Source organism: Catharus ustulatus, chromosome 9 (genome assembly GCF_009819885.2).
Source record: "Catharus ustulatus isolate bCatUst1 chromosome 9, bCatUst1.pri.v2, whole genome shotgun sequence".
NCBI classification, from domain to species: domain Eukaryota; kingdom Metazoa; phylum Chordata; class Aves; order Passeriformes; family Turdidae; genus Catharus; species Catharus ustulatus.
Genome location: NC_046229.1, coordinates 2488202 through 2513070, shown reverse-complemented (window position 1 = coordinate 2513070; position 24869 = coordinate 2488202). Strand labels below are relative to the sequence as shown.

Genomic DNA, 24869 nt, shown 5'->3' with positions numbered 1-24869 from the left:
TCGGGTGGGCCCAGCCGGGCCGGGCCGGGCTCCGGGGGCACCGCGGCCTGCGGGGCGGGGCTGGCGCGGGGGGCCCGGCCCGGCCCCCGCCCGCAGCGCGGCGGCCCCAGACGCCTCCCCCTGCCCGCGGCGCCTCCGCTCGGCCCCGCCGCTCCCGCTCCTCCTCCTCCGCGCCGCAGTTTGCGTCTCTCCGTCTGTTCTCCAGCGCCGGGGCCCGCGGAGCGCCGTGAGCGGGGCAGCGCCCGCCGCCGTCCCCTGCATGGCGGGCGGCCCGCGGCGCTGAGGGGCCGGGCGCTGCCCGCGGCAGGCGCTGCCCGCGGCGCTGCCCCAGCATGGAGCGGGGCTCCGGGCGGCTGCAGCCCCGCGCCGCCGCCGCTGCCGCTGCCCGGGGGGGCCGGGGGCCGCTCGGCCTCCTGTGCCTGGCGCTGCTGGGCGCGCTGGGCGCCGCCGAGGCGGAGTTCTCCATCCTGGACGAGGCGCAAGTGCTGGCCAGCCAGATGAGGAAACTCGCCACCGAGGAGCTGAGGGTCGTCACCATGCAGGTACGGCCCGGCCCGGCCGGCGCCTCGCCTGGTTTTCCCTCCTTCCTTCCCTCCCTCCCTCCTCCGCACGCTCTTCCCGATTCCTGCCTTGCCTTTTCTCTCTCTCCGTTCCTTTCTTTCTTTATTCCCTCTCCTTTCTTCGGTTCTTTTCTTCTTCGCAAACTTTCCCTACGCGGGCTGCCCGGCTTCCCCCGGCTCCGTTCAACCCCTGCTCGCTCATCCCCGGCTCCGTTCGGCTCCTGCTTCCTCATCCTCGGCTCCCCTCATCCCCGGATTCCCTCTGCCCCTGCTGCTCTCAGCCCCGGTTTCCCTCCAGCTCCGTTCAACTCTGGCTCTCCACGGTCCCGGTTCTCCCCAGCCCCGTTCATCCCCGGTTCTCCTCAGCCCCGCTCCCCCATCCCCGGTTCTCCCCAGCCCCGCTCATCCCCGGTTCCCCCCAGCCCCATTCATCCCCGGTTCTCGCCTGCCCCGTTCATCCCCGGTTCTCCCCGGCCCCGCTCCCCCATTCCCGGTTCTCCCCAGCCCCGCTCATCCCCGGTTCTTCCCTACCCCGTTCCCCCATCCCCGGTTCTCTCCAGCCCCACTTCCCCCGCAGTGCCGCCCGCCCGAAGGCGAGCGTGGCCGTAGCGGCGGGGCACGGGCAGTTTTTTGTTTTATTTGCCATTTACACAATAGGAGCAGCCCGAAGCGCCTCCCGCAGCCGCGGAGGGGCCGAGCCCGGCGCGGGGCTGAGCCCGCCGTGCCCCGGGGCAGCTCCGGGCTCGCTGCTGAGCCGCTCCCGGCCGAGCATCCCGCGGGCGATCGGGGGAAGCGATGCTTCCCGACTCCCGGAGGAGTTTATTCAGTGCTGGGGGGAAGGTTGTGCTCCTGGCCGGCAGTTCTGTGTGTCTGCGGGGTGTTCTGCCAGGGGCTGGTGGGGCTTGCAGGGAGCGCTGGTACCTGCGGTGCAGCCCGGAGCTGCCGGCCCTCCACGGGAGCGGGGGAAAAGTGAAATCGGATCCCAGGCGGCTTTCAGGGGAAGGTATGGTCAGTAGCAAATGCAGTTTTAAAAGCCTCCCAAATTGAAAAGGAGATACTTTCATAGGATCAGCGGGGGTCTCTACCCAAACGGCCTTTTATCTTCTCTAAACTGGCTGCATTCTCTCACCTCTGGACCATCATTGTGCTGGGCGGCCTCCTAGGGCTCGTTTTGTCCGGGCAAACACTGAGCTGTCTCTTGTCCTTGATGCTAAGGAGACTCGGATTTAAATGACTTCACTTAACAAGGTACATTATTGATGTACTGAATTCAAGGAAGTCCCTTTTTTTCCCCCCGTTCTGCCGTGCATACGCATGTATGTATTTCCCCTCAAAAGACAGAAGCATAATCCTTTGCTTTGGTGGAGTCTCTGTTAATGCAAATTAAGTCGGTATTATTGCATTGCTAAATCCGTTTCTGGCGTTAAAAAAAAAAAAAATTACAATGCGATCACCTCAACGTGTGTTGTATTTGAAAAAGTAGCTCATAAAAATATACATTGTTACAGGAATTAACCGGAGGATGAGCCAGGTTTTCTTTCCAAGAATTGTAGCGATGTTCCGAGCTCGGGAACAATCTGGATGCCAGTGCACGGAGATGCAAATCATGTTAAAATTCTGTTTACTATTAGTTGGATATTTAAGGCCCTGAAGTAATTTAATGTGGTGAAACTGGAAGTTAAACTGAAACCCTTTTCATACTGAGCTCTATTTTTATATGCTTCATATTCTGACTGTCTCAGCTCCCATCACGCTAATGCCCAGCCTGTCCTTTGCTCCCCCTTGGAACATTGTTACAGCTGTTTAAGATTAAAAACCGGTGGGAACAAACCTCCCCTGATTTTAGAAGCTTTTTTTGCTGACCTCCTACAGTAGAACAAAAAATGTTATGACATGTGTCACTGCAGCCCGTGCTTCTCACTTGATTTTTAGGGCTGAAATTTCCAAAGCCTGCTCAGGCAGGGCTGGGTGTAGCTGGCACAGAATTCCCTTTTTTCTCTGCTTGTTCAGGGCTGGTGGTGAGCACCTGGTGCCAGGTGAGGGCCAGCACAGTGGGGATGTGGGGCTGATGCAAACAGGTTGTGTCTGCAGAAAAGACAGAAAAGATTTTGTGGGATTTTGGAAGGAGAGCGACAACACTTCTGTGCTTAAGTGGATACAAATCCAAAGTGTTGTCCTGGTTTAGAGGGTGACAGTCCCCAAATCAGGACTGGTGGGGGGAAGCTGTGGTGGCAGAAGGAAGGGTTCAATCCCAGCCATTAGCGAGCTGCGGTTTTATTTCGCTTCATAAAGCAGAGAGCAGGAAGTGGCAGGATTTAATGCTTCCCTTGCGTGCTCTCCCCATGCTCTGGTCCTTGCCAGCTGTGGCTCCCACATCTGCACATCCTGCTAACAGGCAGGAGGTGGTGTCACCACGGGGCTCTGCAGGAAGGTGGGGAGGAAGCATCCAATGAGTGCAGGAGCAGGTGGGAATGCCTCAGAGGAGCGAAGGTGAGAGGTTGGTTGGGTGTGTTTTGAGGAAAGTGCAGACGGAGCCTCTGTAAGTGCAGGAAGGCAGGATGAGGTGGAGTCTCCAGAGCAGACACCAGAGGAGCAAGTGGAAGAGGTAAGAGGAGAAGAATGGAATTTGTGAGCTTGAAATGCCTGTGGGGAGGGCAGGGAGTGATGAACGGGGGAGCTGTGAGATATGAAATAAATCTGATTTTTGTGGGTGTACTGGCAGTGCTGTAACGAGCTCCTTCTCCTGTGTGGTGTCTCCTTCTTCTGGTACCTTCTCCTTCTACCTGTGCTTCATGCTCCAGCAGCAGTGAGGGCTGAGTGTTTCTCATAAAACCCCATTATTTTGCCTTGTGAGAGGAGTGAGGCTGGCAGAGAGGCTGAAGCTGCAGGCACACTGAGGATGAGAGAGGTTTGACACTTGGTTTTGGCACTCACACCACTTCTATTTACAGAGCTTGCATGAGGGCAGTGGCTGACTGTTACCTTTGGGGAGGGCTTTGTTTCCTTGCCCTGCAAGTGCTCTGGTTTCATTTATAAGTTTTTTTTCCTTGAATGGCACTGCCTAGAGCAGCTGAGGATCATGTAGTGTAGGTGACAACTCGTGAGTTGCATCATTTGTTGAATGTGTTGAACAGCAGCTTAAGGGTTTCTTATTTAAATATTTCCAATTAGAATATACATGTTTGTGCCAGATCAAGGATTCCCTCAGTGAGAACATGTGCTGGGCTCTGCAGTGTGTGGGGATTCCTGGGTGTCTGCTTCTGTGTCATTTCTCCAGGTGCAGTTAAATATTGAAAGTTCCTCAGTTGTCTGATTTCCTCTGTTGCTCTGATTAATTAATGTTCCCCCTCAGTTTGACAGTTCTGCCAAACCCCCAGTTAATGATGTTGCTGTGTCTTAATATTCTGTGTCTTCCCTTTCACATACTGGGGTGTGGGTGGTGTGTACATACACATCTTTACAGGGATTTCTGCCCTGAGCTGCAGAGGTGATCTGGTGATGTTCCTGCCCAGAGTGATTTCCACAAACAGCCTCACCACAATCCCTTCCCTTTCCCTCCTGAGGGATGGAGGGTGCTGGAGAAGGAACCTGTAACTGTTCCCAGAGCACATTGACAGCATCCCTGTCATTGCAGGGAACACTTCTGGCAGCAGCTGCATCCTTGGGAGGCAGTGTGCAATCCCAGCACCTCTTCCCTGTCATTCCTCAGCAAATTGCATCCTAAATATCCCATGGCATCGCTGCCCAAGGGCTGCAGCTCGGTCAGTTAGTACTTGTGTGACAGTCCTGTAATATATTCTCCTGGGCAGAGCTGACACTCAGCACTAATTCAAAGTTAAGAGCCTTTTTTTACTAAAATTAAAGCTAAATTGGTGGTTGTGGCACGACCTGATCTGTGGGTGGGGTTCACCATGGCTGTTACCTGGTTTGTCTGATCCCAGCTTCTCTGGCCTGGCTGAAATTACAGGGTGGCTTGGTGGTTGAAACAACTGAAATTCTTTAGTTGGGAGGTGAAGGCAGGAAAAGAATAAATCAGAACTTTTGTGAGTGGTTGGTTTGGTTTTGGCAAGGTTTAAACCTCTAAATCTGCTCTGGGTGAGGAATATTTTTTGATAGTGCAGGGCAAGGTAACATTTCCATCTCCAAAACAGGGATATAATACTTGCAGCCAGAGTTGAAAGGAGCAGAAATGCTTTGAAGATGAAAAGCATTAAATGCCTCTCTAACTCTCAAAATGCATGTGGATGTTTCCAGGCAGACAGTAACAAAAGTTGTAGGCCCAGAGGGCCTCGAATATTTGTGAAGGCAGCTCTGCCATCTTAATCCTGAACTCCTGCTCTGTGAAGGAAGCACAGCCCTTTCTCATGGTCTGTCACTGATCTTGGGGGCTGGAATTAAAAAACACATTTGGAATCTGAAAAAAAAAAAAAAAGCAGTTTGCTGGTCACTTTTTTCTGGTTTATTTTTGATGCTAATGCTGTGCAAGCAATAATATATTAATACATGAGGTGATGCAGTGATGTGTAAAATAACAGCTTTGCACAGGCTTCTCCTGGTTGATTGGTGAGCATGTTATTTCTTTATTTATCTCCCTAATAGCTTGTCTGGCCATATGTTTTTCAAGAAGAACAGATTGTGCTCAGACAAGCACGACACAAGAGATGGAGACACGTCCAGGGATTTATATGGGCTGAAAAATCCACATTCTTTGAGGATTTTTGAGTGATGGCAAAGAGTTGGAGTCACCACAACTGTCCATTTATTCAGTCCTTTTGAAAATGAGCACTGACAGAATGCAGCATTATTTATTTTTTTCTAATGGGATTGTCTTCTGGCTGATGGATTTACTACTTAGAAGAGAGAACTCCCATTTTGAGCTGTCCTGCAGACCAGTTTAAATGCCAGAATGGTGCTTGTCCATCTCTGAAATCACAGCTTTCTCACATTTCTCCACTTCTTTGGATGGATCTTTATAAATATCTCTGTGATGTAAAACCCCACATCCTCCAGCTCTGAAACCTGGACCTTGTGCACCCTCAGCACAAAAAACTGCTTCCTTTTCTTTTTTTATTATTATTTTCAGCTTGTGAACCTGAAACACACACAAAAAAAAAAAAAGTAAGGAAGGCTGTTAAGTGTTCAAATGTACCTTTTTGGGTTATTTAAATTTTATTTGGCAGTAGTGTGTGCTGTAGTAATAATTACAGAGTAGAAACCAGTGGAGCAAAACCTCATCTGTTTTCCATGATTACGCCTTAGTTTGAATCCAGCTAGAGCAGCTTTATTCGAGGCCCTCTGACAGCCCAAGTTTTTTATCCTTTTCCACACACATTCCTTTTTTTTTTTTTCAAACATGAAACATTTCCAAAAGACAGCGAGAGGTCCTGGTGGAAGGGCAGAGCAAATCAGAATTTTTAATTAGGCTTTGAGTCCTCTCTTCAAAGGGTGGGGGCGTCCTTGGTGATGTGGCATCAACATTCCGCTTCAAACAGCGCCAACGCAGCTGGCCCGGCCAGATAAAAGTTGGGATGTGGAGCAGCAAGGTGGGCTGGCAGATAATGAGCTGTGCCCAAGGATCCTGCACTCCCTGGGACAGCAGCAATTCAAATATCCTGGGAAGGGATTGGCAATCTCTGCTGTGGCAGGCCTGATAACACAAGGAAGGTTCACAAGGACGTGCGCTCATTTTTTTTTTTTTGGGTGGTTGGTGCTTGAGAAGCTGCTCTGCTGCTACAGCCTGGCCAGGCACTGGGGAGAAAAAAACCTAATTTTTGTTGTCAAAAAAATCAAGAAATTCTCTTCTTTCAGAGAGGCAAGATGTGTTTGAATTGAAAAAAAATGTTTTGTTGTGTGTGTGTGTTCTGTCTGTATATTAAAAGGGAGAACTAAGAATAAACAGATTTTTTTTTTTTGTTTGTCCAAAGTTCTTGGAGCTTTGTCAGTTCAGTGCCCCCTGTGTGAGCTGCCCAACTCTAAGGAAATTTTGTTTATCCCCATTATTAGGGCACTCCATAGATGGAACTGGGATTTGGGGCCACCTGAGCCTGGAAATGGCAACGCTTCAAGGATCAGGGAACTTCACTAAGGGTTGGGTAATGGCCCAGGAATTATTTTTTTTTTTTTTGTGCAGTTGAATAGGAAAATGCTATTTTTTTTCTTTTTAATTTTTTTTCAGTGGATGAATAATATAACTTAATAACTGCAATTTTAGTGACTTATCTGATGCATCAATCTTTGTTTTGTATGTCAAAATTTTTGCTGAGGTTTTGATTAATAGCTCTTGTACTGTAGGTTTAATGCAGAATAAAGTGTAAAAATGTAGAGAGCCTGCATTCCTCAATCATCATTTTCCTGTAGCTTGTTGTTGTTCAATACCATGCTGTGTTAATGAAATCTGAAAGGATATCCTTGTGTTCTCTTTTCCATGAAAACTGAGTATAAAAACATCAGTGCTTATGCAATGTCTGTTGTGGAAATTTTCCTTTTCTGATATGAAACATAAGCCAAGTTATTGCTTGAATCCTGTGCTCTGCCTGTTCTTCCCCTGTGCAGAAATCTGGATGAAATTATGTGTCTGCTTTAGCAGTGAACATGTGAGCTGACTTTTGAAACAATCCTGGTGCCACAAATTAGGAACACTCATTCCCAATCCCAGGACAAGTGTTAATGGAGTCACTTTATCAACTGCCTCCATGCAGAGCCTCCCAAGTGATTTTGCAAAAGTATATTTGCACAATTACAATCATTAGTAAAAGCAAACCATTACATCTCCCTTCAGCAGCTCCCCAGCCAGGAGCAGCTGATAAAAACAGATTTTTGTGGTGCTCTTGGCCAATGAGCTCACAGATTTGAAGCCCCTTCCACCTTTTGGCTAAAAAACTGTAATTTTCCTTTCAGCATGTCTGCAGAACTGTCTAGCCAGTATTCCTGTCCAGTTCTGGCCTTCTTTTGCACATATCCCTGTGATGCTGTAGGAATTTCTGGCTGTACTTTGGGTTGTCACAGGTGGGAATGAGGCCAGGGGAACAAAACAACTTTAAAATAGACACATCTGGAAGCTGCCATAAAAGTTTGTAGGGGCTGGAACGCCTTAAGCAGGATTTCTGGTGTGTTCACCCTGGTAGGGTTATTTTTGTGCTGGTTTTTTGGGGAATTCACACCAATTCACACAGCTTGACAGAGATGATGTGCTGGTACCACACCAAAGGTGCTCCCATGACCTGCTCAGTCCCTGCCTCTCTCCCTTTCAGCAAAGCAAGGATTAGAAACATTCTTTTTGGGCTGTGCTTTCACCTCAGGACTCAAACAAAACCTGGGGAGGTGTTTGTGGTGATGGCTGAGGGAGAGGGGACAGAATCCCAAAAATAGCTCTGGTGGGAGCCTGGAGCAGGAGCAGGCTCTGAGCCAAGGCTGGAAAGGCCACAGGGAGAGCCTGGAGATCCTTTTATTTGTTGGGAAATAAAGGAACCCCAAACTGTGTGGGGCACGAGTGTCACAGCAGCATTTGGCACTGCAGTGGATGGTGAGGTAGCACGAGGATTTATTTGGGATTTATCCAAATCTCAGCCCTTTTTCCCAGAAGCTGTGTGAGCACAGGGATCATCTGTGTGCTCCACCCTGCTGGTGATGATTCCCTGTCCTTCCCCTCTCCATGTGGCAGGGATGAGAAACTGGAAACTGCAGCATTGCCTGAGCAGGAGAGCTGTGGGGGTGACAGGAGAGCTGTTCCTGCCCAGGACCATTCCTGGAACTGTGGCAGGGGGGATTTAACAGTGAGAATCTGAGCTGACTTTTGAAAAAATCAAAAGGTGGGATTGCTCCAGTGTGGGATGGCTCAGCTCCTGATACTCCCCAAACCCTGGGAACTGGGACCCCCAGTCCTCAGCAGGAATTGGTTGTGTTTGACTTGCACTGGAAGAGAAAAATGCAGCTTTTTGGGCTGCTGAGGTGGTTGGATGTGCTGGAAGTCAGAGATTTTTGCAATGATTTCCTCAGTGTGCCTACAGAATTGTGCATTTTGTGGGAGCAGAAGTAAATTTTTTAAAAAGTAAGTTTTGTTTTCAGTTGTTGTCTGTCCATTGCAAAGCAGCACAGGGGAGGTCACATCCAGGATATTTTTATTGCCTTGTTCGTGGTCAGTGGATTAGCAGATTTTTTTTCCTCTTTTCTCTAGTATTGAAATCTTGTGGGATTTCTGACTTTTGACAAAGACTGTTGGGAGAATGAGAAAGAAACAGGATCTCCCATCATTGCAAGGAGTGTGAAATGAGGAGGAAAAGCCACTTCCACTCTGTGGATCCTAAATTGCAGTTCATATTTTGTTACTGGAAGCTGAACCTAAAAAAAAAAAAAAAAAAAACCATTTCCCCCCCTCTTTTCCCCCCTCTATTCTATTTTCCAGTCTGGTCAAGCCCTCATGGACAGGTGTATTCCAGAGGGGCCAAGCCCACATTTTGGACACAAGATTTTTGTGTGGTATGGAAGGCATTGAAGGATAAAAATAGAAGTGTTTTTAATTTTAATTTGTTAAAACTTAGCAGTTTTAACAATGAAAGGATATTTAATATAAATAAGTACAGCTGTAGGTAGTTTGACTTCCTTGGGCACATTGTTTGCCCAAGGAATTGTCTGAAATAGGAATTTCAGAATTGTCTTTCATTCCTGTTGCCAGTGGCTCTGCAGGACTGCCAGGTGTGATGTGGGATTTATTTCCTTGGTCTGTTTTGGGGGAGTTCAGCTGCATTTCCCAGGGAAAGCTGCAGGAATGAGCACTGAGGATGCTTGTTTGTCACATCAGGCAGCTGGTTTGAAACTTCTCAGTCTTTGATCTGTGTGATTAAAATTAGAAAATCTTATTCCTGGCTACACAGTCTCTGGTGTCCTCCTTGAAGGAGGTTCTGTTGAAGAAAAAGGAAGAAGTTAAAATTCACCTACCTTGCAGGAGGAGGATGGAAATTGTGAACTTGTGAGAGTTTGTTAGCTTTAGATGAGCTTCAAATCCAAACCTAATGGCACTAAGTAGCTTCTCTTGTTGTTTACCACTCATTAGTGCAATTGGGGAAAGCAAGAAATCTTATTTTGAATTTTTTATTTTTGACTGAAGTGAAATTATAATTATAAATTACCATATTCTGGTTCTTCCTTTTGAATTCTGCTGCTGTTCCATTTTACAATCCCTAAATCATTTCAGTAGCTGCTTTGATGGATGTGCTTGATGGTCTTGAAGTTGTTAAATTCAGTTCAGTGATGATCCAGCTGTTCTTGGAACCTCTGCTGTGCTGAGCTCACCACTGGGAACACGGAATTTTGTTCCAAAAGTTGTTTGGTTTGTGAAATTTTAAATACTGACATACTCATGATGCTGTATTTCCATTAAAACTACTGGCTGCAAAGCCAAAATTAAAGCAACCCCAACATAGCCATGATAGGAGATAACTTGTTAAATAGAAATAGAAATGACCAGTTGTTTATTTTTATTTGGTGTGTAATTCAATCTCATGAATTTTAAAATATCAATTCACTGTGATGTCACATAAATAGAATTTTGCCTCCCCCTTCATATTTATGTATTTATTCAGCAAGTGGTTGGATGAAAGTCTAGAAATACATTAAAAAAAAAAAAAGTATGTTCTGGTAATTGCAACCTCAGACTTTGAAACGCTGCTTTTTCCTACCTTTCCAAGAATAGAAGCTCTGCCTCCAAAAATAAATGAAACCCAACATCCATTGCCATGGTTTTCAGTGCTTGGGATGGTGGATTTCTCCTTGAGGAGCAAAGGTGCAGCAGCAGTTTTGGGAAGGGAAGTTGTGGAGTGAGGATGAAATGAAAGCAGAGCTGCTCCCTGGAAATGTCAGGCTTGGTGTGTGTCATCCTGATGGCTTCACAGAGTCTGGAAAATCAGGATAAAGAGGAGGAAAAAGAAGCAGCTCAAAGGGATAGCAGTGATTAAAATATCTGTAATTAAAATATTTGTAATATTGAATTGTAAAGAAAGCTGTTCTTGGTGTATAGTGCAGGTGCTCACTGTGTAGATCAGGCTCATTCCAGGCTCTTCCTTGTTTTTTATTCATCCACATCTTCCTGCAACTTTGATACCACAAATGTCCCTTCTTACCCAAGCCTTTGATCCCAGCCCGTGGCTCCTTGGGAAGTGCAGGGAGTTCCTGTGGAGTCTGTAAATCCAACTGCTGTGCAGGGGAGGGAGCAGGGCTGGATTCCTGCTGCCTTCCCGTGTCCCTGCACCACTCCTGGCCCCTCTTGCCTTCCTTTCTGTCATTTTTGCCATTCCCTGTTTGCCATCCCCTGTCCCCTTGCTTCCCAGTGCCACTGGGTGAGCCCCTGGCCTCAGTCTGCACAGCTGGGCTGGCAGCTCTGCTCTGGCAGGGACCTCTCCAGTTGTATTCCAACAGGGAATAAATAACAGGATGGCAGCAGATCCCCTGGAGTTTTGGGATTGATGGAAAATATCCATGAGGGGCTTTTGATGTGGGCATGGAGAGATAGGAGGAGGAGGAGGAATGGTTTGGAACTGAAACAGAGCAGGTTTAGCTGGGATATTTGGTGGAAATTGTTCCTTGTGAGTCCTGGCACTGGACTGGATCCCTGGGAGTGTCCAGGGCCAGGCTGGCCAGGGCTTGGAGCAGCCTGGGATGGTGGCAGGTGTCCCTGCCATGACAGGGGTGGGATGAGCTGATCTTGAAGGTTCCTCCCAACCCAAAGCAGTTTGGGGTCTCTGTTCCAGCAGGGATGGGGTGGATGGAGCTCACAGCTGGTGCTGGTGTGCATGGCAAACCCAGCAGCTGTGCAGCCATCCCCTCTGCCTTGAGCAGCTGCACTGGAGCTGTGCTGCTGCTGCTGGCAGAGCACATTGCATTTTAATCCTGAAAATAGATTTTGGGATCCTTTTTGGGATCCTTGCTCAGAAATGAAGTTAGAGCCAGTGTCAGCATCGGGCCCTAAGTCTAAAAATATATTTAAAATATGGAAACCTTGCTATAGCAAAGCTGTGGTTTGCACAGGCTGGAATGCAGAGCTGGCCCAAAGCCACACCCACACTGGGGAGGATTCTCAACTTCTGCCTTTGCTCTGATGATGCAGAAAGAAAAAAAGAGATTTTGTTTTTTGGTTATTTTATTATTTTTAAAAACAATTTTTTCCTTTTGGTGGACTGAAGATAACTTCCTTTCTCACAGAGCTGGCAGGAGTCTGTACCTACCTTAGTTATTCAAAATCTCAGATGATGCTGAGCCCCTGTGGGAAAAGGAAAGGGAGGTAAAATGTGGATAAAGTGGCTGTTCACTGCTTTGGTGTGCAGCTCCCCAGTTCATCCTGATCCATGGTGTAATAGCAAGGTCTGATCTGTTATTTGTATTATTTTTATTTATTAACTTTCTATTTCCAACCTGCCAGAGCAGTGATTCCAGTGTCCTCAGAGCAGGATCACTGTTGGGGCTGAATCCTCTTTTCCATGCTTTCATGAGCAGTGTGAGGTGCCTGAGTGTCACCAAATAAAGCAATGAAAGCCTTAAAACATAAAAAAATCCACATTCAGCTGGGGTACCAGGCCCTGAGTGTTATCACAGGAACTGTGCAGCATTCCCAGCTCCTCATTTCAAATCCCACTTTTCCAGTGATAGACTTAAAAATCTTATTGTGCAGTCGAGTTAGTGACTGAGCCTTCACTTTATAATCACTTTATAAAGCACATGCACATTAGCAGGACGTGTTTAATGGACACACGGCCCAGATGAAAGGGCTCTTTGTGGCAGGAGCCTTTTGTGCCTTCCTGGATCCCTCAGCAATTCCTGCCGAGCTTCCCAAGTCTGCCTGACACGGAGGGGCCGAGGAAAAGCCCTGGTGGCTTTCAGCTTGACTGGAGAATAATGGGGAGCAGGGTGGGAGTGGGGGAGGGCTCTGAACTCTGCAGTTCCTGCTGCCCCAGCTGGGGCTTTGCATTCCCAATGACCTTCCCGGGATTGTGGCAGCAGTGGCCACACCTGGGGACACTGGGACAGCTTTGCTCAATCCCTTCATTTCCCAGGTTTGTCTGTGATGGCCACTTATCACAACAGCATTTGATTTATTTATCATTTTGGTATTTATTATTTTTGTAAGCAGATTTGATGTTGTTTTTCATCTTCTCTTTAATCTCTCAGCTACATTTTGTTTCCTGTCTGTGGCTCTTAAAAAATCTTTTTTCTAACCTTACCTTTCATCCTCAAAAAATAAGGCTGCAAGGTCATGGATATGTTCAGCTTGACCTGGCAATAATCTTCATGAGAACAAAAAGTTAGTGGGCATATATTTAACTGTCCATTAACAAAAATAGTGAAACTTCAGCAAAAAAAGCCCTGGGTTGTCTGATAAAGATGTCTTCTCTTGTGTTGTTGCTAATTCACGTTGTGCTTTGTGGGGTCGTGAGCAGAGTGAGTTTCACTCCTGCAAAAACTTCAGGAAATCTATTCCAGTTTGGAAATTGCTGAGTAAAGATGAAGTGAGAGAAGATTGTTAACAAAAAAACCCCAAACTCTGAGGGTGGGGGAGCATACACAAGGAAATGTATATATTTAATTAAATCAGGAGTTGGATAGATGTGATGGGAATAGGGTTTCTAGTTTGGTCAGATCCCAGGATCATTAAGGTTGGAAAAACCCTCCAGGAGCATTGAGTCCAAGCTGTGCCTGATCCCCAGCCCAGAGCACTCAGTGCCACCTCCAGCCCTTCCTTGGACATCTCTAGGGATGGGCACTCCAAACCTCCCTGGGCACTTCCAATCCCTCCCTTTCCATGGAGAAATTCCTGCTGATGCCCAGCCCTGGTGGGAAGGGCTGGTGTGCAAACACTGCTCGTGCATTCCCAAGAGAACATCCCAGTGAGGGAGCTCTGGGGGTTCCTTGGGTGGCTCCAGGTGTGTGTGGATCCCAGCAGTGCCTGTGGAGAGCCTCACCCTTCTCCTTGCCTTGGGCACCAGCTCCTGTCTCCATCTCATCCTTGGTTTTGCCCTTGGTTTTCCATGCTGGAGATCCCATCCTGCCAGGAGATGGAATCCACTCCTGCCAAAGTTGTTCTGTCTGGCTGGAGTTGAACATCTCAGCTCCTCCAAGGGCAGAGCTGCTGGTTGTGTGCTGGCTGAGGTGGAACCAAGGGCTGGGCTGCACCAGGTGCCCCCAAAGGGCTTGGAAGGGAATTCAGCTGGAAAACGCTGCCAGGAGAACGCGCGTGGCCACGGCGAGCGGGAGCGGGGTGAAAGGCAGAGGGCTGGGCTCTGCTCTTGGAGGACATGAAAGCATTTCTTGTCTCAGCATCAGCCAGGCTGTTCTGCATTGATGTCACTGAGCTGAGGGAGAACTCATCTGAATAATTGGAAGCTTTAGGAGACGAAGCACTCGAGTTTTTTGAAGCACTCCAGCGTCTGAAGAAGCTGCAGATGAAGCACTTGGCGCTGTTTGCCGAGTGGACTTGTGGCATTTTCTGTACAAACCAAATGAGAACTTTCCCAGGTGTGCTCATACCTGCACTGTGCCAGCTGTTCCTCAATCTCCCACCAAAGAAAAGCTCTCACAGAAATCAGATCCATGATTTCATTCCCCTCTATGAGGAATTTATTTGTGTTTCCCTGTTATCCCCCCACTTAACTCTGTGTTTAAGAAATCTGGGAATGTGTGTAAATTTATGGTATTTTTTTTCTCTCCCTCTTTTTTTTCATCAGAATAGAAGATAATCTGGCAAAGAACTGGGGTTTTCTTATTTCTTTTATTTTTAATTACTTCTATTTATAACTCATCTTAAGGCTAAAAAGCTCCCTGGTTCATGAACTTTCCCTTTTTTTTTTTGTTTTAGTTTTCAGTACTGTCCTTAGCTCATTAGCTGGAATCTCCTATATAATTATCTATAATTATCTATCCCACTTGCTCAGTGAAATATTTAGAGAAAAAAACCACTCTGTGGTAGTACTGTGAGCTGGGCTTTTAATTTTAAATTCTTCATTAATTTCACTGCATATTTGCTGCAAGTTTTGTGATCTTCAGGTTTTTTAAGACAGTGTTGAACATTGAATTGAAATCAGTTTCTTCTTTGTCAGGTGAAGATTTCTCATGAAAAATAATAAAATTAAATAATAAAAACAATAAAAATTTTCCTTTTCACACAACTACTGCTTTGCAGGCTGGCATAACAAATCCTCTTTTTTTTTTTTTTTTTTTTTTAATCAGCAAAAAAACCTTCTATTATTGTTATTTCAGTTTTATTTTTGGTGACTGAAAAACTGCAACAGGAAATGACCCCAGCCACAGTTTCCATGACACCCTCTCACTTGAATCCAGTTTTCAAGCAGATGAAAGGGCCAAGCAGCCTTTTGATAGTGAGCAGCTAATTGGGTGCCTGATAGAGGCAGGGTTTTTCTCTGGGAAAAAAAAAAAGGAGCCAAGAAGTGGAACAGCTGTGTTTTGGTACATGTGTGTAATCCCAGATAAAACTCTCCAAGGACAAGGAAATACAGTAATACCTCACTGAAAGGAAAATTAAGAATCTTTGAAAACCTAAATGTGCCTTTTTTTGGGGGGGATAGCTCATATTTAAAATAAAAAATTGCTGGAAGGAATGTGGTAATAAAGTAGGGAGTTGTAAAATCTGAGATGTGGCGCTGGGTTTAGTTTCTGTCTGGGCAAGAAAATGACAATTTGGTTTTTCTTTTGTGTTTTTCCTTTGCTCAGTACATTTCTAGCCCAAAAAACGAGTGGCTGGAGGCTGTTTTCAGCTCTTCTGCTCTCAGATGAGCTCCATGGCTGTGGCTCCTCCTCTACCACTGTGTGCTAAAAATGCTAAAATTGGAGAAGGTAGAAATTCATCTTCTTGGTAGAGAAACTGAAATCTGAGCAGCCTCTTCTGGTGGCTGCTGACATCCATGGAACCTCTGTGGTGAACAAGGTGTGGCAAAGGGGATAAATAATTAAAATAGAGGGAAATAAAATCATAAATTATTTTGAGTTGGAAGGGACCCACAAGGATCATGGAGATTAATTTTTAAATGTGACTCATGCAGGGATCATGCTTGGTGTAGCATTTTTTTTTATTAATAGTTTGAATCTCAGGGTTTTGACTGAAGGGATAAATCCTGATGGAATCCTGTGAGGTTGAGTTTCTCCTTGTTTTCTCCTCCTGGAGTTTCCATGCAGAATATTTCATCTTCTTACTACAAACTAAATGAAATAATCTGGTTTTATCTCCTGAATATCTTCCTGGTGGAAGCTGTCCCTGCCCATGGCATGGGGTGGAGCTGGATGAGCTTCAAGGTCCCTTCCACCCCAAACCAGTCTGGGATTCCATGAATATCAAAGAAAACACTTTTTTTTTTTTTTTTTTTTTAATGCAGGAGTGTAAAATTAATATGAAATGAATCTTCAGAACAGGTGGAACAACAGCTGATGAATAGGGAGGGTTTGTGTTTAATGCAGCTTTTTAAAAACCAATATCTGTGTTTTCATTAGGGCTTGGTCAGCAGTTGAACCTGGCAGGTTGGGTGGTGTTGTTTTTGTGTGGGTTTGTTTTGGTTTTGTCTTTCAGGGCAGTTCTAATGCTTGATCAGGATATGCCAAACTCTCAAAACAAAACTAATTTTGCAACTTGTAAATTTAAAATGGCATTGACACTGTAGAAAGCACTTGTCTCGTTGTGTCCCCTCTCTCCACAAGGAACACATCTAAATTAATTCAGGAACTTTCTTTCCCCCAGTTTCTTCTACACTTTTTGTAGTTTTTAGCTTCATTGTGGAAGTCTCCTGCTCTTTTTTGAGTATTACAATGAGAGGATCCAATCACTTCAATAGAAGTAGTAGCTTATGGTTAATAATGGTGGAAATTGGATGCAAATACATGAAAAAAATCCAATTAACTTAAGCAGTTAGTGATTGCTGTGTTTATCAATCAGAACACACTCCTAAACTGTCCTAAATTCTAGTAATTATCATTTATTAATCCCTGACTCAGTGCTTGGGGAGGATTTGGTTGGCCTTCCACATTTTTTAGGTTGCTGCACGGCTCACCTGCTCATAACTGAGCGTGTGGAGCAGAGTGAACCCAAACACACCGTGGGATAATTTATATTTCCATCAGATAATGCTCAGAAAGGTTCTGTGGGTGAGAGTGGGAGGGAGCCAAGTCTGGACTGCAGAGCCAGGAAATGTGGAGGAGACTGGGAATTGGTGCTGGTGGTTACTTGGGATTTGGTGATGTTGTTACAATGGCCATGTTGTCATTTTTCCTTTAAATTTTGCCCGAATTCTTACCACTTTTACACAGTAAGATACAGGCAGCTGCTTCCTATTGCCACTTATTCTTCATTCATTTGCAAGTGAGAACCAGAAGCACATCCCCTAATTTATAACCCTGATTTAATGTGCTGTGAGACACTGGAGAAAGGATTTGCCTCTGAGAATTTTCATAACTTACTTTTTCTTCATAAGAAATTCAGTATTTTTTCAATTCATTCTGACCCTGAATTTGCACCCTTTCTTCATTTTCATCCTGTATGTTTGAGGAGGGACATCACTTTTTGGAATGTTTTGAACTTTTAGGTTTTGTAGCCTTGTGTTTGTGTCCTTTTTAGGATTGAAAAACCAGAATAAAATTGCACTGGGAAGGTGAGACAGGAGTTTTGAGCTGTTCCAGTCTCTGTCAGTTCCCAGAGCAAAAACTGCATTGTGAAAACACACATGGAGTCTGGAAATTAAAATACAGAGACCTAAGTTAATTCCTGGGTATCAGTGGTTTATTAAAATAGAAATTTGTCCATTAATTTGTGAAGATAAATTATCACTATCAGCCTAATGAAAATTTTTCAGCCCATTAAGTCTTTTTTTTTTTTTTTCCTCCTCCATTTCCTGACAGTGAGATCCTGCTGCCAGTGCAGGAGTAACTGTGAGACAACAGGAATATTCATTCCCTGAGCAGCATTAATCCACTTCCATTCCATTCAAAGCAGTGCTAATGCCTTTATTTCTCCTTGGAGCCTGAACTCGCTAATCCCGATCCCAAAGTGGATTATGGTGTCGTTGCTGCGTGTTCAGACAGATGTGCAACACACAGATAATTGCACAGAAAGGCAAAAGAAAGGGAATTTCTTCACTTGCTGAGCTGGAGGTGGTCTCTAGCCAGCCTTAAATCCTTAATTCAATTTCAGGTTTGCCACTCAGTCCTGTTGGCCTCGTGCTCCGAACGATTTCTAATTGGAAAAGTGCTTGGCCTGATCCATATTTTATGTGCATTGAAGCATCCTCAGGAATTAAATATAAATGGATGTTAGGAAATGTTGAAATATTATGAAACATCTAATTTCAAGTGCAAATATCTGCCTAGGGATCCTTGATTATCTTTAATGAAGATGACATTACCCATGATCAACTCTCAAGTAAGAGAGTTCATAGAAGGAAATCACAGCAGAGATTTGTTTGGAGTAAATGAGCTGCCTTTTCTCCAGAGATTCCAAAATATTTTTTATTTAGACAAAGTCAAACATGACTGGAGATTAAAAAAGAGGTCAAATCATCCTCTCCTGTTTTGAAAGAGAAATTGGTTTGTGTTCATTTAGCAGGAGCAGTGGATTTGTTTCATAGTTTGTAAACGTTTTGTGAAAAAGCAGCTTGTGTGATAACATTTATAGAGGGAGTGAAAAATAATAACTGCCTCTGTCACTGCTTGAATTTTAACAATGTGTGTGCACTTGAGGCCTTTTTGATCTTTTTAATAGGTACAACCCAACTGGCAGTGACATCACATCAGGAAAGGAATTAATGCTACCCCTGTCAACTTCCTGGATTGGTTTTTTTTTCTGAAAAGCTGCTTCCCTCCAGTTTAAATCCCTTTTTCCAGTAGAAATCTGCTCCCAAATTCTGTTGTCTGTCCAGAAATTACAAGACTGGGTGGATGGGCAGGGTCCCAGGACTGTGCTCACAGATTTGCAGCAAGACCTGGTGTGATTCAGGCTGCAAAACATGAATCTGATATCAATTTGAGATATTAATTCCATCCTCCACAGCTGGGATTGTGCAGTTCTCAGCCCAGGCTGTTCCTGGACTTGGAAGTTGGGGAGGTAAAAACAACTCAGAACAGAGGAAAAAACAAATCTTCCAAAAGAACTCAGGCTGTTTCTAAACATCCTGAGAGCTGGTTTCTTTTTCTTTTTCCTCTTTGCTCTGCAGCTTTTTTGCATTGTGATTTTGGGGATTTCTCTCCCATGTTTTCCTCTGTGTTTGATCAGTAACACTTAGAAAAAGCCCTAAATGGGCAGTTTTTCCTCAAGCAGAGCTGAAGCTGCAGGTAGTGCATTTCCCCCTTGAAAAGCTGAGGATAAGCAGTGGGAAATCAGAAATAACCCAGCAGAACTCTCCTGCAGTGACTCCAGGGATGTGTGGCTTGGATTTGTGGGAGTCTGGAGCCAAGAAATAACTGCTAAAAGCTCCTCCCCTGGCTGAGGAGGAGATACCTGAGAGGAAACAGAAAAAATCCTGTATAATAACCTGAGGGGTTGTGTTTGCAGTGAACACCTTCAGGGGCATTTTTTTGGGGGGGCAGTTCTTAAAAATTTCAGCTGCTAACTCGAGGCTCATTTCAGACACAGCAATAATTCAGGGTTGTTAATCACAGCTCCTCAGAAGAGGATTTTTAAATTGGAGTTGAGTGTAACTTCTTGCTTTTAGTGTTTGAAAGGTAAATATATTTATAATCATTTCAGCACAGCTCCTTTTTAGAAGGCTGGCATCATTATTTAGGATAAACCATACTTGAAAAAACCTTCTCCATCCCTGCTGTGCTGGGACCATCCCATCCCCTGGGACCCAGACCTGGAGCCCCCACCCTTGGCTGGTTTGGACAACAATGAGGAATCAAATAAAATCCCTGCTTTGCACAACATCTGATGATTTTTTTGTTTCCCAAAGGGTGGATGTAGGAATTCCTGTGGGATGGCTTGGCAGGAGCACTGCAGAAAGTGAGTTCTGCTCCTCTGCAGCACCTTCCCTCATTAAATCTGGAGCTTTCTCTCCCTTTACTGGGTTGGAATCCACTCTGTGCTTGATTAACACTGGAGGTTTTGTTTGAGTTTTGGTTGTTGGGTCGTTTTTTGGTTTTTTTTACTCCCCCCTCTTTCATGTAAATGATGTCTTGCTATTTTGCTTGCTTTTCCCCTTTTTTAATTAGAAGAATAAATGCTTGCATTCATGCACAAATTGCTTTGAAGTGCTGTAAGAATTCCATTCATGAGCTTCCTCCAGTCTCAATCTTTAATTTTTTTTTTTTTTTGCAAACTGATAACATCTAATGGCTGTGCTCTTTCCAGGAGATTACATTTATTTTCTGTGGGCTGCCCTGCCTCCTCCTGTGTCCCGAGATAACGAGTTCAACACGAGGGAGAAGTTCAGCAGCAGCTGCCAGCGAGATTCCCAAGGTTTTGGTTTTGTGCTGGGCCACAAGGAACTGAAAAAACGAGGGAAGAACAGTCCCAGGGACTGTGGGGACCTCCAGCTCCTTGGAAAAGTGCTTGAGCACTTTCTTCCAGGGATTCTTTGCTGCTTTGCACCTGTGTGTTGTTGTTTGGGCTGCAGGATGCAGTTTGTTGGTGCTGTCAGTGTGTTTAGGGTGTTGGTGGTGATGCCTTTGGAATTTTTTTTTTGCTTTTCTATTTTTCATCTGTTTGTAATCCTGCAATCCTTTAGTGTAGAACTCTAAACTCCATACCCAGTGTGAGCTGCTGCTTCCCCATTTTGGTCAGACACAACAATTCCTCTCCAAGGGAATCAAGGACTCCTCACTGCCTCTGAGAAATGTAAATAAAAGTGAGTTTGGGCAGCAAACTTGGGGTAAATGACTTCATTACCTGAAGCTGTAATTGGGAGTTTAACCCCCAATATTCAGATGGACAAACTTATAAAAGTGTGAAAACTCGTGCCCCATTGTGCATTTTGGGTGGAGCCCCTTGGGGAGGCTTTGTGTGCCCAAAATGTCCCTGAAGGCCCTTCAATAAACAGAACCACTTTTTATTCTCTTCATTCTGCCTGGTTTTAGGTAAATCCAAAAGGCATCAGTGCTTCCAGGAGGAATTCTGGCTCATGGAATACCAAACTGTGCTCAGTGTCTGAGTTAATTTTACCCCTGGTTTGGGAGCAGAGGGGAAAATCCCCATTTCCAGCACTGGTGGATGAGTAATTCTCTTTTCATTAGCGCTGGAGTGTGGCAAAATGGTGTTTCCTGAATCTCACAGAGCTCCTGGGGGATTTCAAACCCTGAGGTCAGATGAGTGCAGCTTAAAGAGCCTCTGCTCTGCTTCTGGAAGAGTTTGGTGGCTGAATCCCCCCTGTAAATGTGGGGTCACAGCCCTGGGACTGCCCTGGTGTCCCCAGGGAGCTGCAGAACAGCTGGGTGGGACCTGCTGAGCTCCTCAGGCCCTGGTGTGTCTGGAGTCACTTGGGAATGTAACAGCTATTTGAAAATAACTTCACACCCACGGAGTGATTAATGTAATTAATGCAAAGTGTTTGTCTTGAGTTACTTTTTAAAGTTCAAGTGAGAGACTCCACTTAAGAATTTAAAATTGCACAGGTTTGCACCTTCTCCTTTCTGCTCAGGAAAGGAAGGATGGGGATCATATAAAATATAAATAATATACAAACCATCATATTAAAATGATGCAGGTGCAGTATTTCAACAGGTGACCTTAAAATTTCTGTACTTATTAATTCATACTTATTAATACTTATTCATACTTAATTAATACTTATTAACAGTATAAATGAGAACAACCTTGTAGTTTTTATTTCAAACACTAACCCACAGGAAGGTAATTATGTCTTGCCAGTGTTTTTCAGGTTACTACTCAGCCAATATTTATCTCTTGACAAAATTGAGGTGTTTTGGTGTGAGCACATGGAGTGCAGTTTGTGTTAAAACTTTAAACGTGGGTGTCTCTCCAAGTGCAGGCACTGGGAGACAGCTCCTGTCCCAGAGAGGTTGTAGGGAAAACTTTTGGGATATTTATCCTGAGGTTCCTGCTGAGAGATCCTGAAAAATTATACTCTTGGACATTTAAAGCAAACATTTCTGTAATTAGGTTGCCATCAGCCCATTCATTTCATGCACAGAAGTTCAGCACTGTGATTTATGATCTTTAAATCCTTGGGTTTAAGGTTGTCTGCTTGGTATTGTTTTCTTCTGATTCAAGTGAAGTTCCTGTGCTGCAGCATTTCTCCAAGGAAAACCCATCAGCCTCTGCCTTAATTATGTAAAACTGATCAGGGAACAATCACCTCTCTTGTGTCTCTGTCTCTTTGTTATTTGGGATTTTTTTTCATGACTTTTCTGTAAAATCACACAGTCCTGGCTGGAATGTTTTTCTGCAGACTTGCTGTACATTGAATTCTTGAGCAAACTGGACAAGCACAGTAATTACACTAAAGTGGTAATTACACTTCTGCCTCTAGGATTACAACTATTTACCAATCTTGGGCTGCTGCTTAAATTTTTCCCAATTTTTGGTCATTTTGACACGAGTTTGAAAGCAAACCAGAAAACTGAAACCAGGAGCTCTCCCAACAGATTGAAGGCTCTGGTCAATTTTGCTCCTTTTAAATGCTCAATTTTAGGTTCTCTCAAAAATAAAAGGACCAACAAAATTCAGTGAAAACAGTTCACTAATCAAAATGTTCTCAACCTGAAAAAAACATAGAAATATTGGAAGTTTTATATCCTAGAGGCTGGAATGAGGAATAAGTGTAGGGAGAAGAAATCCAATGCCATTGAGGAGCCCATCTGCTTTGTATTTTAAGGGCTGGGTAGCATGACTTTTCTTTTTTTCTGCCATACACATTGTCAGGAGAATAACCTTGGTCAAGTTACATTGGCTAAATGAATAATCTCTTGAACATGTGGAACTCATTTTCTTGGGGTGTTTTCCCCTCTCACTCTTTTTCCCTTCCTCTTCTCTGGTCCCTTGAAAAAGAAGACAAAAAAACCTGCTGGTTCCTGATTGCATTTTTTGGCACTTACTCAGGTTTCCAGAGTTTTCTCTCTTGCAAATGCAGGAATTTTCCAAGAAAACAAATTTATAAAAATTGTGCTCTGCTTTGCTCCTTTCCAGTGTTGTGCCTATTCCCCATCTCCCCTCTGAGGCTGAAATGATCCCTGGGGATTTTACCTCCCACATTTGATATATAAATGGTAACTGAGATGCTTTTGACCATCAAAATTTAGATCAAATTTGAATCCCAGTTGTCCTATGTTGCATGGAGTATATTCCAGTGCTGCAGAAATGTGATGGGCACCTGGTGGAAGCTTGAGTCTTAAATAGGGACTTGGTGAGCAATCTTCATGAAAAGAAAAAATGGGAACCTTAAATATTGGGGAATGTGTGCACCCAAAAGGTGTGTTATGAACCTGCAATATTAATTGGTTCTCACTTACATAATTCTCTTTATTAATTAATATTCTCTCCTCTGCTGGTTATTGATTTCTCAGTTCTCATGCTAATTAATCCAAATTTTTCAGTCTTTTTCCCAGCACATGCTGATTGTCTTTGTGAGGCTCTTCTTTCTGCAGCATTCCCTTGGAGGGGTAGAAAATCTGCATTTTAGGTGTCCAGTTTTCAGCCCCACTGAAGTTCACAAGTTCAGCAAAACTTGAAATTTCAGTCATTTTCCAATCAAACTCCAATAATATCAGTCTGAGAAGAAAGGTAGCTATGTGCTGGCTAAAGTGGAAATCACACTGCTTATTATTAATTTAAACAATTGTTTAAAAAAGTGAATTAGAGGCATTAATAGAAAACTGAATTAAGAAAATCACAATTTCCAAGAGCCTGTGAAGTCACTGGCTGAGCTGAGCTCAGCATCACTTTTCTCTCTGATTCAGGTGTCTGTGGCTGCTCCCCAAATAATGTAATGAGAAAGAACATTAATTAGTTAAATCCCTTCTGAAAACATGTTTTTTTTTTCCAAACCCACAGGAGGAGAAAGGCATTTGTAGGGTGGTGTTGGGATATTCCTTTCAGATGTGTGGCTGCTGCCCTCAGGGCTCCCATCCCACTGGATTTGCCTTTCCCTGTTTTTAACTCCCAATTCACTTCAGCTTCTTCCATGTCTGACTGGAAACTCTGGGAGGAAAACACAGAGCATGTCCCTGATCTCCTGGGAAGTCTCTATTTAATGTTCCTTGGGTTTAGAAAATGGTAACAAAACAGAACACGAGATGGCTTCAGACACTGCAAAAACAAACTGCAGGCAGAAGCCGCAGGTTTCCCTGAAAACAACCTCCCTGGGCGAGTTCCACCAGAAAAAGCATTTCTTGGATATTTGTTTGCTCACCACTTTTTAAAACATTAACCTTTCAAGCAGGAACCAGCCCCTGGTTAGGGGCTGCTTGGAGTTTAAAAAGTATCACAGCCCTGCTGAGCTAATTCTACTTGTGTTTGACACACCTACATTTTATTATCCTGTGTAACTTTGTTAATATTGCTGATTTTTGTCATTGAGTCCTTAACCAAATGTGACAGTTAACAGCAGTCCATGCCCTAAACCTGCTGAAAGATGGGTGGTTTTTTTCTTTTTTAAATGGCTTGTATGGATGGTGAGGCAGCTTCAATATATTTACAGCTCAGTGGCTATTTTACTAATCCTGTGTTTGTTTTCCCTCATTCTCTTTGTCTCAAAAAAATGTTATTTTTGTTGTCAGGGAGATGGATTCGTGTCTTGTCTGGCAGATAAAGTGATGTGCAAATGGTTGAGTGCTCTGAGAGCAGTTGGTGCTTGTGTTTGGTTGGGGACCTTGGAGATTTGGGGGTGGTGGCTTTTTGTTTGTTTTGATGCTGTGCTGACAGTCAGACTGGAGTTTTAGAAGTGTTTTCCTCACTGCAGTGCATTTTAATCCTGAGGAACTGAGGGAATGAGCCAGTTAATATTTTACTTTTTATGCTGTGCTTGGTTTAGAGTCTTCTCCCAGATTTAAAACTGAATTGCCTTCAGTTTCAGATAAATAAAAGTTTCTCAAGTGGAATTTTTGGGACACCACGAGCTAAACTCGAGCTTATCTCTGGTTTGGTGGGAAACCTGACTCCATCCTACCCTGAGATGTGCTTTGAGTGCTGGGCCATCCATCACTGTCAGACCCCACCTGTGCTGGTGGCCCAAATCTTCCCTGTCCCAGCCCCCTGCTCCTGAATCCTCTCCTTGCTTCCTGATTTCTCTCTCTTATCAAATATTTGTCCTGTTGTTCAAAGCTAAAGGCCAGGCAGTTAAAGGATATGGCATTAAAGGTTACATGGAGGTGCCA

The 24869-nt window shown here is 44.5% G+C and overlaps 1 protein-coding gene across 2 annotated transcripts in view; it reads left to right on the top strand.

Annotated features, from left to right (window-relative positions):
* Positions 1-332: 332 nt before the first annotated feature.
* LOC117000104 (VWFA and cache domain-containing protein 1) overlaps positions 333-24869 on the top strand; it is an 88772-nt gene continuing 64235 nt past the window's right edge. The window contains exon 1 of one of the 2 annotated variants that reach the window (XM_033067486.1): positions 333-542. In XM_033067486.1, the coding sequence (XP_032923377.1) occupies positions 333-542 (210 nt within the window). Of the gene's footprint in view, positions 543-3143; positions 3166-24869 lie in introns of those variants that run through there. The other variant, XM_033067487.2, reaches the window with a different exon arrangement.